Source organism: Sardina pilchardus, chromosome 11 (genome assembly GCF_963854185.1).
Source record: "Sardina pilchardus chromosome 11, fSarPil1.1, whole genome shotgun sequence".
NCBI classification, from domain to species: Eukaryota; Metazoa; Chordata; class Actinopteri; order Clupeiformes; family Clupeidae; genus Sardina; species Sardina pilchardus.
The window spans coordinates 19,735,514-19,753,818 of NC_085004.1; the positions used below are offsets into that span (position 1 = coordinate 19,735,514).

General features: G+C 43.1%; 1 protein-coding gene across 4 annotated transcripts in view; it reads left to right on the forward strand.

Annotated features, from left to right (window-relative positions):
- The window catches only part of LOC134095185 (carbohydrate sulfotransferase 8-like), a 172,236-nt gene extending 163,342 nt beyond the window's left edge, over positions 1-8,894 (forward strand). For all 4 annotated transcript variants that reach the window (XM_062548593.1, XM_062548592.1, XM_062548591.1 and 1 more), the window contains one exon: positions 4,156-8,894. In XM_062548593.1, the coding sequence (XP_062404577.1) occupies positions 4,156-5,223 (1,068 nt within the window). In that variant the 3' untranslated portion in view covers positions 5,224-8,894. The remainder of the gene's footprint in view (positions 1-4,155) is intronic.
- Positions 8,895-18,305: the final 9,411 nt, after the last annotated feature.

Below are 18,305 nucleotides of genomic sequence, written 5' to 3' on the forward strand. Positions count from 1 at the left end.
GCAAGTGCGTATGTAGATCTGTGACTGCTGATGTGTGAGTGTGTGACCTTTAATCGCATGCATATGTCTCAGTCTGTGCATGTTTGAGCGTGCATGTGTGTGTGTGTGTGTGTGTGTGTGTGTGTGTGTGTGTGTGTGTGTGTGTGTGTGTGTGTGTGTGTGTGTGTGTGTGTGTGTGACACTGTATACCTGAAACTGTGGGTCCAAATTGGCATGCATGTATGTGAGTTTCTGTGTGTGTTTCTGTATTTCTGTGTGTGTGTGTTTGTGTGAGAGAGAGTGAGAGAGAGAGAGAGAGAGAGAGAGAGAGAGAGAGAGAGAGAGGGGCAGCTATTCAGAGAATCATTGCCTCCATCACCGATGCCTCCTCCCAACATGGCCTGGGAGACATTCCACATCTGCGTCCTCCAATTACAAGTCAAATGAGCCCTGTCCCATAACAGGCCTAATCATTTTATTAATAGTGAAATTACGATTATATTCAATCCAGTGGCTTTAGCACTCCGCGATGATTTCTAACGACATGGAGTAGGGTTGCCCACGCATTGCCACTAGGCAACTTCATGTGACAATCAGGACGTATTAAGAAGTCTGATTTGGGAAATGGCGTAATATGTTTGCTAGACATGTATAATGCATCATAGTGCAGTTAAATCGGAAGCCCAGTGGAGTTTAGCTGCACAGTAAGAGAGCATACTGCAGGAAGGGAGTTTCTGTGAATCTACACTGACTAGTAGAACAGCGCCATCAAGTGACCAGTTTAAGAATGCTGACAGCAAGCACAGGGAGTCACCAGAAAGTAACTTTTCTGGGCTGTGTGTAAATTATCGATCTCATTGCTATTCTATCACATTTTTCCATGAGTAAGGATCACAGAATGAGAGAATGATCTGGACCGGATATCTGATTTCATTATATTGATCCTTCAACTGAGTGGAATCAATAAGGAATTTTCAAAAATAGCTCCTCAACTGATATGTCTACAAGTTGCTCATCTTAAAATGATCCTTAAACCAAGTACCTGAGAGGCCATCCAGTGAAATATACTCTAACAGTCTCTGGCTTTTAGAAGTATTGTTCTAAAATGCTGTTCTGAAGCTCTTCAGGCATCACAGGATCTGTTCAAACTGGTAAACTGGGCCAATGCGAAAGAAACTTTCATAATGTTGCCTAGGCATTCTGCACAGCAACTGCAGAAAAGCATGAGACAACATACTAGGCCTACATTTTAGGTTACTAAATGTACTGTAACGGGCAAAGGAGATACCGGAATCCTCTGGTACGCTTAGTGCCACATGTCGCTGTGGGCGAGGATGCACATATACCTTCCCACTCTCTAAGTCTTCCATCATTACATCAACAACAAACTATTACAAATATTTTGCTTTAAAGAACAAATCTGTTCTAAGATCAAATTAGGGTACATTTCTGGATGATAACGAGTGTAAACTTTCATTGGGGACCAAAATGACATTACTCAGGAGTAGCTTTCCATACAAGGCCCAACATATCATTATCATTTTGTGATACTGTGGAGAGGGTCCCTGCAGACAACTAGAAGTATTTTTAAATATGTAGGTGTACAGAAAAGATTAATATAAATGTACAGTCAGTGCATTGCCTAAATTTGTTCTCCATTGTGTCAAGACTACTACAATTCCCTATGAAAGTCTTGTTTGTTGACTGGAGTTGACCTTTAATGCCGTTAAGGCAGGGACAGAGATTTCCTGTCGAATGATGCACACAACTTTCTCTTCCAGATAATAATAGGCTCCTCCACTCCATAAGCTACAAAATACATCATAGATTTCATTTTCAACTAATTGATGAAAATACACAGCATGAATACAGTGTAATGAATGTATTATGTACACCGTAGCTGGTAACACTTTATAATAAGGGTACATGAATTTTCATGAACTAATGCATGAATTAATGCATGAATTACGCATTAGTTAATCCATTAATATATCATGAATCAATATGACTTAACATGAATTAACTGATTGTCATTAATGAATTAATACATGAATAACTCATCATCTTAAGCATTAAGTACGGTTGGCACATCATCATGATTCATGATTAATTAAGCATGATCATGATGACTTTTTGTCAGACAAAATCTTGGACATCACCGTCATGGAGAAAAAAGAAAAGTAATTACACATGAATTCATGTTAACTAAATGTCATGAATTATCATGAGTTAATTCATTAACTCATGCATTAATTATACATTAAAATCTCATTACTAAACATTAATTAATAGTATGTCATTAATGACATCAGGTATGGACAACAAATTCATCTTGAGCATTAGGTAGTGGTTAAATCATTATGAATAATGATCAATTACACATGATCATGGTGATTTCTAGGTTTTTGAAATGTACTCCAAGGGGTCAGTAAACTATACATTAACTCATCATGAACTAATTAAGACCATTTTCAGAGAATATCGAAGAATCCACATCGTTTAAATATAGGCATGTCCTCATTAGCTAAGCATTATCTTTTCATTAGTTAATCATGTCTGTGGCCCCTCAGATAAAGTGATGAACAGGTGGTGCTTTAAATGCATGAAGTTTGAAGTCATGCAAAAATGGTCAATTTACATTAATTAATGATGAATTACTCATGAGTTCATCATGTTTGTGGCCCCTCACGTAAAGTGGTAAATGGACCCTTCTTTATCACTGACAAAAGAAGTGGATTCTTCGATATTCTCTGAAAATGGTCTTAATTAGTTCATGATGAGTTAATGTATAGTTTACTGACCCCTTGGAGTACATTTCAAAAACCTAGAAATCACCATTATCATGTGTAATTGATCATTATTCATAATGATTTAACCACTACCTAATGCTCAAGATGAATTTGTTGTCCATACCTGATGTCATTAATGACATACTATTAATTCATGTTTATTAATGAGATTTTCATGTATAATTAATGCATGAGTTAATGAATTAACTCATGATAATTCATGACATTTAGTTAACATGAATTCATGTGTAATTACTTTTCTTTTTTCTCCATGACGGTGATGTCCAAGATTTTGTCTGACAAAAAGTCATCATGATCATGCTTAATTAATCATGAATCATGATGATGTGTCAACCGTACTTAATGCTTAAGATGATGAGTTATTTATGTATTAATTCACTAATGACAATCAGTTAATTCATGTTAAGTCATAATGATTCATGATATATTAATGGATTAACTAATGGGTAATTCATGCATTAATTCATGCATTAGTTCATGAGAATTCATGTACCCTTATTATAAAGTGTTACCCCGTAGCTTGCACTGTAGCTTGCACTGATATGTATGCATTGGACCATTTTTTGCAACATAATCCTAGGTTGGAAACCTTGTTATTCAGAGATTTTACTGATCTGTGCAAAATGTGTATGACATTACATTAACTCAGTGACACTTACTGCATTTGCATTATATTTACATTAAACTAGTTCATAGGATCTGCCAATTTTCTGATATTTTTCAGATACGCTCACAGTACTACGGTGCATCCATAAACTGTCTCTGGAGCTAAACATTCTCCCTGCCGAATCATACATGACTGACCCATGTCTAGTTTTGACCAGTCAACCCGTTTCATTTCTATATAGGAAAGATGTTAAAGTCCTTGTGCTATACACAAGTCATTGAGCCGTTGGGGTCTTCTCATGGCGGCTGTCGCTGATCGACGACCAAGCTTAAGCCACTCTCAGACATGACGCCCAGACAATGCCCTGGTAATTGGCCATTGATCTCACACTGACTACAGCGTTCAAACATGACCCTGACGCATAGGCACGGACATGGTCCACGTGGGTCTTGTTCATGCTTGAGTAATTAGAAATACCGTAGTAGTCTGGGGAGTTTATGTGTGGAGGAGTGCTTCCAAGTGCTATTCTGCAACCAAGAAGTGGTAGTATTTGTACATGTCCTCTGCTCTTTCATAGGCCTATATTCCTGTGTTTACTCCAGTTGAATATAAACTGTTTCATTTTGTGGTGATGTTGTCTTTTAAGTGTCACCATATCTCTTATGTCAATCATGAACAGTCAAACAAGTAATACAATGCAGCTATTGTGTTTCTGTTCATCTTTGTGCTAACACTGGAAATTGTTGTCATGTCTTTCAGATCAATGAGGGTCTTAAGAGTCCCATCCCGCCAATGCAGTTCCCTGCGTTTGAGCCCGTCTCACCGGGGCCGCCCAGCCACGACGCAGACTCTTCTCAGGTGACCAAACGCCACAGGAAGCTCCTGAAGACCAACCCTGTGATGCGACCCCAGGGCAAATCTTCCTCCTCTTTGTCCTCCTCCTCCTCCTCTTCCTCCTCCTCCTCTACGGATCCTTCATTCAGCCAGAGCCCCTTGGATCTCTCCCGTGTCCTGGAGGCGCGCCGCCGCCTGGTCAGAGAGATTTGCGCCAAGTACAAGACCAAGGTCCCGCAGAACATCACGCCGCAGCGAGTCTCCCGCATCTTCGTGGAGGACAAGCACAAGATCCTGTACTGCGAGGTGCCCAAGGCGGGCTGCTCCAACTGGAAGCGGGTCCTGATGGTCCTGTCGGGCGTCGCCAACAACGTCACGGCGATCAAGCACAACGCCGTCCACTACGGCAACCACATCCGGCAGCTGGACAGCTACAACCGGGAGGGGATCGCCTACCGGCTGCAGAACTACACCAAAGTGCTGTTCCTGCGAGAGCCCCTGGAGCGACTGGTCTCGGCCTACCGGGACAAGTTCGAGAACCCCAACCACTACTACCACCCGGTGTTTGGACGGCCAATCATCGCCCGTTACCGTCTCAACGCCTCCAAGGAGGCTCTGCGCACCGGCAGCGGTGTGACGTTCCCCGAGTTCATGCAGTACCTTCTGGATGTGCACAAGCCTGTGGGCATGGACATCCACTGGATGCCTGCCAACCACCTGTGCCACCCCTGCCTGGTGGACTATGACTTCATCGGGAAGTTCGAGACCATGGGCGAGGAGGCCAACTTCGTGCTCCAACGGATAGGGGCGCCAGCAAACCTAAACTTTCCCTCCTTCAAGGACAGGAGCCCCTCATCGGAGAGAACTTCCTCAAAAATCATGCAGCAGTACTTTGCACAGCTCAATGCCGGTGACTTGCAACGAGCCTATGACTTCTACTATATGGACTACCAAATGTTTAATTACTCTAAGCCCTTCCATGACTTATACTAAAAAATACTGTCCATTATTTCAATCCTTTCCCTGTCAGATCTGCATACCCTCTCCTAACTATTGTTTCTCTGACATTATGTCATTTTAAGCTGTAAAGAGCAGTGTTACGAAACACTGCCAATTCAAACTACGCAAACTACCAGAGTAAAGGCCCGTTCACACCAAGAACGATAACGATAACGATAACTATAAACAAATATCGCTCTCGTTAATATGAATGACAACGTTCACATATACGTAAACTATAACGATAATGACATGAAGAACGATATCATTGTTGATCACTTTCAGAGCGATTTTGAGAACGATAAAAAGCTAACAGCCAATCAGAACCCATAATATTCTAGCCATCACATTCATGAACATGAGGAGAGACTTTTCTTATCGTTGGCCAGTGTGGACGTTCTTATCGTTATCGTTATGATTATAGTTATCGTTATCGTTCTTGGTGTGAACGGCCCTTAAGACTAACTAACAATAACTAACCAATTGCCGTCTTCACTCTCTGATGGAGAGATATCAAGACGGCTGCTTAAATCTCACCAGGTCTGAAACATGACCTCTCATCCCATCTTTTGTCTTCTCTTCAGTTTCCACTTAAGGTAGAACCTCAATTCAGTTGATACCCCCGCTACTCCAAAGAAATGGAAAGGGGAACGTGAGGACCCTTGAGAGTTGGCCCGGATCCGATGAATCCGGAGTCAGTTGACCTGTGGGGAGTTTTGGGAGTTAAGCATATTCCCAATTCCCAGTCCATCACCCCCCCCCCCCGCCCCACTCACACACACAGACACTACCACCACCACCACCACCACCACACATAGTGTAGGTAATCCACTACTGTACCCTTTAGCAAATACACACATGAAAAAAAAAAAAAAAACACTGTCATAAAGCCTTTACTGACAACTATTTTGGTGAAAAAGGGCATTCAGAAAACTATATATATTATATTCTATTTTTATATGTATTTCTATGATGGGTTAATGGGGATGATGGGTTTGAGCTTAATCAAATCTTTGTATGGATGTATGTGTGAGTGTGTATGTGTATGTGTGGGGGGAGGGAGTGTGTGTATTTCTTGTTTTCCCCACTGAACACTTTACTAATTTGAAGTTTCACTGTTCTGTGACCTGACCATTTGCTCATTAAGTTGCCCTATTCTCTTTCTCTTGATTCGATATCCCTGTAAAGCGATCATAGGAATAGGACATGCTGGTTTCGGAGAGTACGCCGCCTGGTTAGACCATACTGGGCCACCACTTTACTGTACATCACCTGGGAAAGATGGAGAGGTAGATATATAGAGGATAGATAGAGACATACAAGTAGACAAGGAGACCTCAGCATACCATTACTGCAGCTTTATCAATTCATTAGAGGATGTGAGGGCATGCAATGAAAGAGTGTGAGGAAGACAGTGTTGGCAGGAGGCGAGTGATGAAAAGAGAAGAGTGATGATAGAGAGAGAGAGAGAAAGAAAAGAGAATTCCTCACAGCACGTCTTATTCTAATCTTACCTATAGATCCGAGTCTACATGGCTGTGATGATCTGCTTTCATCACTCTCTTCTTCTTAAATCACCCGAGAGAGAGATACGACGACAGACAGACAAAAGAGAGTATAGAAAGAGAGAGAGAGAGAGAGAGTGTGTATAAGAAAGAGAGAGGGAGGGAGAGATAGAGAGCCGGCCCAGCTGGCCGACAGCCCAGACATGAGAGAAGCCTCTCCACGTGTAGAACGAAGGGCTTTGAGCTTTGTGCGTCTCAACAGTCTCGGGCTCGTGGCACATGATCCGGTGCGAGGGCTCTCCTCTCCAGCGCGAGATCAGAGCCAAGAGCTCAGCGCAGGCTGGAGCTGACTGGAGTGCTGACGCGCCAACACCACTGCCAGTATCGCCCTCCGAACAATCCACTACTGCAGTGTGTACATACATATGCTCTCGTCACTATATTTGTTGATGCTGGAAGGAACATAGTTATTTCTTAATTCCCGAACAATTTATTTTGATATATGCGTAGTCTGGGAAAATAGCGTTGAGTGCTTGAGGAAAAGGCCAGTTTTGAGAATTTATCGAACGCTGTGAACAAGCAAACCAAGTTGTGGCTGCAGTCTATTGGTAGACCAAAGGAAAGGACACAGCTTCCAAAACTATCACGTTTGATAATTCACTAGTAGCATTGTTTAACATATAGTGCTTATGTTGTTCAGCTGTTAGACAGCGCCCTTCATTCAGCAGAAATCTGTTTTGTTTCCCAACCAGTTGCAGTTCAGTCTGATCCAGCCATCCTTTGTCTGTTTAGTCCAAATCCATGATTTGTTGCTATCCCACAATCACCTGCCATCAGGCCAGGAAGATAAACTTGTATTCTTTGAATGTAACTCACTAACAAAATGGTTGTACATCTATACTAGACTTCTGTGAATTGTGTTGATAAATATCGACATGACGTATCATTTACTTGTAACTATCTTCTTGTGATAGTAAGGGGGTCAATGTCAAACTAGAAATGTGCATCTCTGTGGAGGAGCTGTAAGAGTGGGCTTGCTCACCAGGGGGCAGTGATGTAAACGCCTGAACAGTCCCCCATTCATTTCAATGGGGAAACGCCTCTGGTGGAGCATGTCGGAACTACAAGGGTCTGAAAATGGGAATACCGGAAAAACGACAACCGGCAGCCATCTGACATTAACAAGCAACCTACACCGGATCGGGCCTGATTTTTTGGTGTTTGAACCACGTCGATAGCTCAAACGCTCTAGTAGAAGAGGCGTTCTCAAAAAACGGGCTAAGAAGAACAATAGATGGGCTTGCCTTGCAGCAAGCCCACTAATAAGCCAAGTCAGTTGTTTAGCAAAGATTTGAATTGCTGTGTAAGACACAAAAAACGTAATGGCTTTGCATTAACAGAGTAGCCAGTGTGTGTCTTTCATGCTCAAAATCAGGTGATTTGGCAGTTCCAAAAGTTAGAGGTCTTAATGTGATGTCACCCCCCTTTTTCAGCATCTGTAAGTTCAAGTTGTGCCAGTACACAGACATCAAACATTCATGTCTACAGACTTGTTGTATTCCCTAATGTGCAGGGCACATGTATGTGCAGAGCACACGAGTAGTACTATTTATTTTCTACATTACCAAGGACAAACAAATGCACATTATCTACATTCTATTTTTCGTTATTTTCATATTTAAGTATATTTTTGAATGAGAGAGAGTAAATATATAATAAAGTACATATAATGAAGGAATATATTACAGAGACAAATACAGTATATATCAGATTCTAGTGATGTAGTGTGTTGGCTTTGCCACCCCCCTTCCCCCTTCAGAAAAAAATGTCTGAGGATTCTGTGGAGCGCCGGGTTTTTGGCTTAAATCTTTGGGGTGGGTGTTGCATAAATCTACTTAAATGCTATTCCCCTACCTGCGTTCTCGTTTGTGGGGTTGTTTTGGGAGTAACTGTCAGTGCACTAAAGATATATCAAAACTATGTAAGGTAACAAGTGAATGTATTATCTATCGTAGGTGCAAAAGTGTACAAAGTCATGGTCTCAAGCCCTTTGCCTTATTTTACACTGCCAATCAAAAAGTGTATATCAGGAAGACCTATTTCAGGTGGCTGGTTTATTTCTGCTGGGTGTCTATGAATAAATGTTTTGTCTGCTTTTAACTGTCTCTCACTTCATTGACTGACGTCTACATTTATGGTTGCTCATTAAGGGCAGTATACACTCTTAAAACGAATGAGAGACAACACAAACATTTAGTGCACACATTTTAATTGCAGAAGTTAATTGTACCAACCTTTTTAGTTTTAGGTCTCCAAGTCAGGCAAATCTGGTGAGTTATGATAACACCGCTTTAGAGAGAAACTACAGTACTCCAATTTCAGCTGTTGATACCTCATGCACGCTATTCAAATATGCTTGCATACCTCAGGTTCAGATTGAATCCCTACTGATTATAATTATTTCTGCATAAAGGTGAGAAAGACATCTATACAAAGGTTTGCGAAAGTCTATTACTCTATTACTCTTGGAAAAAATGACAAGATCTGCAGGAAGAGATTCAATATCAATACAGCACAAGATGGATTTGTCTCCAAATGAAGTTGCTGTGAACTAAAGGGCAGTATTGCGAAAGGCCGATGCAAACCTTGAGCAAGTCTCTCGGTGACTTCACTTATAAGAGATCCATAGAAACACTATACAGTAAATAATAGACAGATAATAATGCCGAATGAGTCCTTCAGTATAGCCAAGCAGCTGTCTTCTAGTTTTACTTGGACTAGTTTGTTTGCCTACACGCATAACCTTACTGGAAATGTTTTGACATTCAGACATGATAAGCAACCTAAAGCATTGTAGATAACATGAAAATGAAAATGCACCAAACTTTCATGACAGTTGAAATCTGAAACTCGGAAGCACACTCACAGTGGAATGATGGAGACTTGGTGAAGACGGCCCTGTCTTAATTGGAACTGGTGCACTCTGAAGTTCAGCAATGAATCACTTGTGAAGCATATTTCCCTGTGACAAAAAAAGGCCAAAAAAAAGGCGCTGAAACACAAACAAATTACTGTCAGAGAGCACAACAAAATAAAGACGTTTGAACTCTGCATCACCTTGTTGTGGTTGGTTGCAAACTTGCAGACAAAGTTGGAAAACTTCACCGACCGTCCACATTGCAGAATACCCAGAATGCAAATGAAGACCCCTGTCTGTCTTCCCATTCGTGGCGGTGGAGAGCTGGGTGACATCTAAGGCAAACATTCCTACAGAGCGTTTCATCAGACGATTATGATCACACTGCCTCTAGCTCAGCATCCGTCTGCCCCCCCTACATAATTAATGCTCAGTGGCATGACATGCTGCCATGATGAATAGTTTATGAAGATTTTATTGCAATTCGAAAAACTCATACAGTTGCATTACAGTACAGGGTGAGCTTATTCTTTAGAAGGCCTCTCTTCAAACGCATTGTTTCTGTAAAGAGAATAACCTCAAATGCTAAACCAAGCTGTTTCCCAAAGACTTATACATATATTTGTTCAGAAGGCACATTTAAAGTGCAGCGAAGTGATGAGTAGGCCTAGTTTGGTAATGTGTATAACAGTGAATATTTTGCCAAGCCATTGTTTTACACTGCACCAAACATGTACTGAACAACAATACTATCAGTAAACAAAGGCATTATTATTCTCTTCCCAGTGTTCTGCTTGAACATAACATCAGAAATGACTGAATGATCAGGAAAAACAGTAATAATATATAATGTGTACAACAGGGTACAGAGACAAGCTGGAGGCCCTGATGTGCAAAACTGGCCAATGAAAGGAACAAACTTAAACGGGCTAAAGAGAACATGCTGGGCAGAAGATGATTGAAAGTTGAGATGATTAAATGACTGACAGGAAACAATTCCAGGCATCAAATGAACAAATCAAGATATACTGGAGGAGTGGTAGTGGTAGATATCTTGTGTGTGTGTGTGTGTGTGTGTGTGTGTGTGTGTGTGTGTGTGTGTGTGTGTGTGTGTGTGTGTGTGTGTGTGTGGTGGTGGTGGTGGTGGTGGTGGTGGTGGTGGTGGTGGTCGGGGGGGGGGGGGGGGGGGGGTGTCAGGGTAATTTGCACAGAGAATAATCTTTTAATGCTAAACTTCAGAATTGTAAATTCAGAACATCGGACTCTAATAGAACTAATAGACTCTAACAAAATCAGACTCTGATAATACTAATAGAATCTAATGATGCATTAAAAAAAAAACCGCCTCTTAATATGGAGGATGTAATTTCTTAGAGTGGGATCTGAAACATTAAACAACTTGTATTTCAGGTTTCATTAGCATGTCATCTGATCTTGGAAAATTCAGCGCACACACACACACACACACACACACACACACACACACACACACACACTCAAATGCATGATATACCACAGCGCATGACCTGAGTTTTACCTCTGAGTTCAAAGACATGGCAGTCCATTCAGCAAGGGTGCACTGTGTGTGGACTACCAGCAGTGTATGACTACCCCCTACTGGCTAAGCATTTGATCAAAAGTCTCCAGCAGGCTTGGACTGTCCACTGATATCTCACAACCTCTGTGACATATGTTGCTAAAATCCCCATTGTCTTCTATGTATTAGTAGCAATTTTCTATTTTAAAGCATGTTATTGAGTTAATGTATACCGTTTAACCCACTCAAGTTGTGTCATGAAAATCAAACAGATGTTGAGAACACTGTGGCCAAACGGACACTGCCTCAGTATGACCACTAGATGTCACTCCATGTTCCGTTTCAAAACAGTGTATGGATATGATATGATATGATATTCTCAAGATCATCATGGCCTAAATGCCTATTCAGCATGATGACAAAATATGGTGTTCGGTAATGTTTTTCATGGTTGGTTAAAGAGCCCAGACATCAGGAAAAACAGTCACACTAAGCCCACCACAACAAGAGACATATTTAGCATAAAACCTTTTACTCGCATCAATACCATATCATTTACATCAGGATGGCTACATTTTACAAAGGATATCTGCAATTTCAGTGCTTCCAATGAAATGTGATATGATTACTTTGTTTCCATAACCTACCCAATGGGCTTTTATGGCTGTACGTATCGAATGAGATCTGAACTCACCACCCTCGTCCGTACAACAGAACAACATTCATGAAATACAACCTACTTTTAATTAAGTTATACTGCCATTGACATTAATTATGCAACATCATTAATGAACTTGAATCAATAAAAACACAGAATCTATAATTAAGCCCATCACATGAGCTAAAAGGGAAATGGGGTGGTGGTGGGGGTGGGGGTGGGGGGGTTCTCTAACCTTCAGGCTATCTCTCAACGAGGGCAGTGGAGTCTGTTTGAACGCTGGCAACATTTGGGTCATAAAAAGGAATCTCTTGTGTCCCCGTTAATACCTCTGGAACAGCAGCTATCCCCTTAATGAAGATATTTCACCAATGTATTTTTAATGCTTAAGTGATTTTCAGGCCATGTATACCAGCTGCGCTGTGACAGGAGGAATAAAAGTAAAGCTCTTTCTAATGATGCAGATTGCAGGAAAGCATGATAATGGAAGAGACGAAGAGGCACTTTGAAGCAAAGATAAGAACGGTAAAGTAAGAGATGGCAAATGAGAAGAGACATAGAAGGTGAGAAGAGAAATGTAGAGGAGAGAGAGAGCAGAGAGAAATGTAGAAAAGAGAGAGAGAAGAGAGGGAAATGTAGAGAAGAGAGAGCACAGAGAAATGTAGAGAGAGAGAAAGAGAGCAGAGAGAAATGTAAAAGAAAGAAATATAGAGGAGAGAGAGAGAGCACAGAGAAATGTAGAGGAGAGAGAGAAAGAGAGCAGAGAGAAATGTAGAGGAAAGATAGGTAAGAGGGGCCAGACCATGACATGGAAGAAGAGCAACAGATGCAGGCCGACACACCTGAACAAGCAGAGAAAAGAGAAAAAAGAGATGAGAAGAAGGGAGAGAGGAAAAGAAGACAAGAGATGTGAGTGGTGCGGAGGGATGAGGAGAAGAAGAAAGAAGAAGGGTGCAGGTCCAGGGAAAAGGCAAGTTTCTAAAAAAGGACAGGAAAGGAGCGGAGGGGATTGAGGACCAGGGCGAGACTACAGTCAGTTAATGGGCAAGATCTATTAGCATCCCACAGCGCTGGATGCTGACAGCAAATGTGCTTCTTGTCCTGGTTTAAAAATAAGAGCATATTTTCATCACAGGCCATCTGGGCTGATGGGAGGCGGCTACACAGTGCTGTACAGTTGGTGCAGAAGAGGGAAAGAGGAGATGCATGCTACTCCTGCTACTGAAAGTAAAGCAGGTGAACATGGCTTTGTTGATGATGCTCTTGTACTGAATAAGCATATAAGGGAGAGGTGTGTGTGTGTGGGGGGGGCAATAACTACATGTCGTAAAAAGATTTTTGCCCAGGTGAAGGATCCCTCTGCACCTGGGAAATATGCTCCAATACAAAAGATCTTGGACATGTAAACTGTGAGATGCATCAGCAGCACACAGACAATGTTGAGATTCTGGCCAGGTGCTTCTCTCTGATACCCATCAGCTGCATATTCTCTGCATATAAGTGTGTGTTTTTTTTTTGCAATTTGGTGAAAATGACTGAATTTACATTCTTGTCCTATTCCTACGGAGCATTCATTATGTGGATGACATGCTGTCTTTCCTGATCCTACCGCTGAGATATCAGTTGATAGAGGTAGTGAATATGTGTGTGTGTGTGTGTGTGTGTGTGTGTGTGTGTGTGTGTGTGTGTGTGTGTGTGTGTGTGTGTGTGTGTGTCTGTGTGTGTGTGTGTGTGTGTGTGTGTGTGTGTACATGCATGCGCGTGTGTTTGCGTGCTCACTCCGGCAACAAAGTACACACCTGGCACCCCATGACCACTGACAGCCTGGAAGCAGCAGGCGTGCAGAGATGAGGAGACGAGAGAGATGAGCCGCACTGCCTTATGGGTAAAATCCAAGGAGAAGAACGTGTCGTAGAGCGAACACGAGAGCGGGCGACTACCTGAGCCCATCGCTTACGCAGTGACAGGTGTGTTTGTCTGGGGCAGGAGTGGAGCTGGTGGCGCGAAAGGCCCCTTCAGCCCTTTGCAGCACCATGGGCCCAGGATGAATGAGGCTCTCCGGTGGGACTAAATTAATACTGGGGCCCAGAGTGGAGCGGAGTGAATTGCTTTTAGACCAATGTCCTCCCGCGGAGCTAATCAACACAGGGCTACCACGGAGCACACCACCCCCTAGGGCCCTGGTGGCAATATGGGGGCAATCTGCTGCCACGTCAGGGGGCAGGTGCATCACAGCACAACCAGGGGCTCCTCATCATCAGCGGCTCCCGGTGGCTCCCTCTCCCTCGGTGGCAGGGCAGAGGACATGAGGCAAGGGAGGGACTCGGAGTCGTCGCTTTCATTACAAATCTGTGGATTTTCCTGTTTCTGTTTGTAATCTGCTCTATGCACGAAAGGCTCGAATACGCTCATTTCTTTTCCGGCGGAGCCAGGTGTGTTTGAACCTGCCTTGAACCTATAGGGTTAGAGCACTAGGCGCAACACCCAACCGGGTCCGAGTAGACACTAGTTACATTAGCAATAGCGGCAGGTTCAAACACACCTGGCTCCGACGGAAAAGAAATGAGCATATTAGAGTCTTTCGTGCAGAGCCCATTGGACACAGGTGTAGAATGAAGGTATTCAAACTTTCATCATGGGGCGAATGGGGAGCAATCCAGTATTCGCATCAGCTGTGAACATCCAGGTGATAGATGATGGGAGGTACAAAGAGGACACAAGTCAACACACAATGCCAAACTTTAGATGGGAATCACATTGCCCAGCGGCAAGCAGCAGATTTCCTATTGTTTGCTATGGTTTGGCAGCGTCAGTGTTGCACTAGCATCAAACAATTTGAGCATTGAACTTTCAAAGCATAATGCGAGGCTCATAAATTGTCAGTGTAGGCAACAGAATGTAGACCTTTGGTGTAACTTAGGAATGAAATAAAGTTTCTTTTGAATTATTATTGTCAAGACCTTGATAAGAGCATTGCTTGATTGCTGCAACACCAACAAGCACGAATACTCTTATGGTGGAATATGATCACACTTCTTCTCTGTAGATCGTTCCTCAAAACAAGCTAATACAGCAGCTAACAGATATTGGACAGTCTCTCTCTCTCTCTCTCTCTCTACCAACATGCCTCTGATAAATGCTTACTGGCTTCTTTACCCGTCCAAGATGGAGGACCAAAAACTCATGGGTCTCATGACTCTCTCTCTCTCTCTCTCTCTCTCTCTCCCTCTTTCTCTCTGTATCAGGCAACTGAGTGAAAACATGTTCCCCACATACCATCCAGGGGTCTGTAGGGGGACAGTGGTGGAGAGGGTCACTGTAAAGACGGCCCAAGCTATCGCTTGGCAACAGAGCCTAACTGGAGGAGGTCACCGCGGACGTGCACCACAAGGCCACATCCGGCTCCACGCATGAGTTGTGTCGTCAGGGATGCAGAAGCAAGCGCAGCGTATGGCAGCGCACAATAGAAACCCAGCGGAACTAATGGCCACTTATACACAAAGTGTTAGTGAAAGAAAACTCAGTGCCTGCAGGCACGGAGAGAAGGCAGGCAACCCCCCACCCCCCCACCGCCTCCACATATACACTACTCCTTTGACCTGACAAGCCAACAGAAAGAGAAGGAGAGAGAGGGAGAGAAAGAAAGAAAGAGAGAGGAAGAGAGAGAGAGAGACAGACCTAATGAAAAAAAAACTATAAGAGAGAAGACATGAGCAAGAGGAAAAGAATGACAGAACAGAAGAAAGAAAGAAATCAAGGAGAGCGAGGGAGAGAGAGAGAGAGTGAAGGAGAGAGAGAGAGAGGGAGAGAGAGAGAGAGAGAGAGAGAGAGAGAGAAGATGCCTCAGGCCAGGCCCTGCACCCCCTCAGTATTGCCGCACACAGATCTTCTGCATGATTCAGTGCAGCAGGGCAGCTCAGGATCACAATAATGTACTGCATATTCGGCCTGTGCGCACACACACACACACACACACACACACACACACACACACACACACACACACACACACACACACACACACACACAGTGTGTGTGTGTGGGCTAAGGTTGTCCCTGCTGCTCCCTTTATGGTAATGATGATATGGAGAAGTGTTCTTTAACAAAGTGCTAACAAGCTCCCCTGGTTACTTGACAAACCAGGTCAGAGAAAATTCACCCAGAAAAGGTTTGAAGTGCCATAATCTCAGCTCTTCATTAACATGTGAGGGTCCCATCAATCACAATGCAATGGCGCATTCAACTGATGAGGAGATGCTGTTTAAAATGAAGCACACTGCGATTTGTGTGAGGCTTAAACAATGCAATGACATTCCAAGATGTGACGGTCTTTAATTGACCTAGTAAATGGGTCATGTAAAATCTTTGAACCATGATCAACCTCCCACCCAAAAATAGCCCGCAGATAATGCCAGACAGACACCACTCCACTTGAAGAGCAAAGAGATAACAAGCTGACACCTTCCCATCCAGTGCACCTCAAAGACTCCCTTGCCTTTAAATATGGTTTAAGGGAGCAAACTGACTGATATTGCATGTTGTGACCAGAAAATGTCATCAGCTAGAAGCTCCAGCCACTATCAGCTCAGCAGCCCTAGACTGCCGCAAAAAGAGTAGAGAGAGAGAGAGAGAGAGAGAGGCAGAGCAATGGAGAGAGAGAGACGGAGAAAAAAAGAGAGAAAGAGCACTCTCCTCTTGCCCTGGGCAGAAGACGCATGCTAACCCCCCCACCCCCTACCCCCTACTCCTACCCCTCCATCCCCTTCTTTTCTGTGCCCATCTCTCTCGCCGCCCCTACCGTCTACCCCACCCCACCCCCACCTGCCAACAGCCGCCCCTCCTCCGGTGCCCCGGGGGCTTTCACTCCCGCAGTGTCAGGGGGGGCCTTCAGTCCTCTGTGTTGACAAAGCAGCTGGCCTTCAGAAGACACATCAAACCCCCTGCTCAATCTTCAGGCCTTCTGCACCACACCCGATGAAAACACAAGAACTCTGGTGTCAGTCACACTCCATCAGAGGACCTAATGGGGACACGGACAAATCACACACACACACACACACACACACACACACACACACACACACACACACACACACACACACACGCCATGTACACAATGTCAAAATGTCAGAATCATCTCAGGAATAACAAAGCAAACCTTCTCATGTGGATTTAAGATATGAGAAGAGAAAAAGAAAAAAGTAGTATATAAAATAAAAATATATATATTTCTAAACATATATATTAACAAAAAGAACAGAAATGCATCCAATAGATATTTTTTTGAAAGTATACATATGTCTTTACAGTCCTACAGCCACACAGTTAATGAGTGCACAAATCACATTTACACTCCAGGCAATCTCACAGTATGCTGTGCCCAAAGATGAATAACAAAAGTGGCATGATATCATATTCTGACAAAACCCACAAAACTCAGCCGTACAAATATACCAATGGCCTATTTTTTTTGTACTTGGAAAATGTACCAAGTGAACCTTGGTGGGACATTACATTATTATTCTGTTATACTATTCAAATATGATTCTGTTTTCAATGAACTGGACGTTGTATTGAAAGTGTTGAAGCTTAAATGTAAAAAAAAAAAACAATGGAAGAAAAAGAAAGTCCAATATAACACCTTTAACATTTTACATAGGCTACTGTAGGTTAGCACAGGTAACATGGACTGCAAGAGCTGCACTGCCATCTGACTCCACCAGGTGTCAATCTTTGAACAGGAATTTACCTGCTCACAAACTATGTAGAGGACCTCTGATGAGTCATTAGGCATTAGTCGGCCTGATGTCTAGTAAAGGCTCTTTACTAGAGAGTAACAACCCATTTTACTTGCTGCTTTCATCGACCCACGTTGACTCAAATTCTCGTCGTGAAATAAATTAGGCTACTCCCGTGTGTTCGCCTGGCTGGTTGAAGAGAGCATTTATGAACATCATGCCTGAGCTTAACAAGTGGAACAGCAGATATAAGGCACAAGCGCCCTGCGGATGCGCAAACACCAAAAACGTAATTTGACATAATGTAAAAATAGCAGCACACAGTTTAGGCCTAGCCTATTTTAACTCAAAGAGGAAATATCTAGTAATGAATTCCAGATCTGCAATATTACCTCTATCGCACACAATAACGAGGCAAGTGAGAAGAGAGCTTAGAGGGAAGCTGGAGCTGGGTGCTTGAGGACCCACCTGATGCACCAACTCAAGGCCCTGTGAGATTCGGGGGTAGGTGGCAAAGAGGGTCGATTGGTGTTAAAACATTGTTTTAAGAGACACCGCCAGTCAAAACTGTAATTTAAGAGGGGCGTTTTGAAGCGCGCTCAAAAAAACAAACAAATGGGACTTGAGAGAGTTTGTCGCCGAGTCGTTGCATCTCAGGAACTAGGTTGAGTCAAAAAGGCGGGAGGCAAAGGCACTGCGAAACAGGTAACTCGGTGCCTTC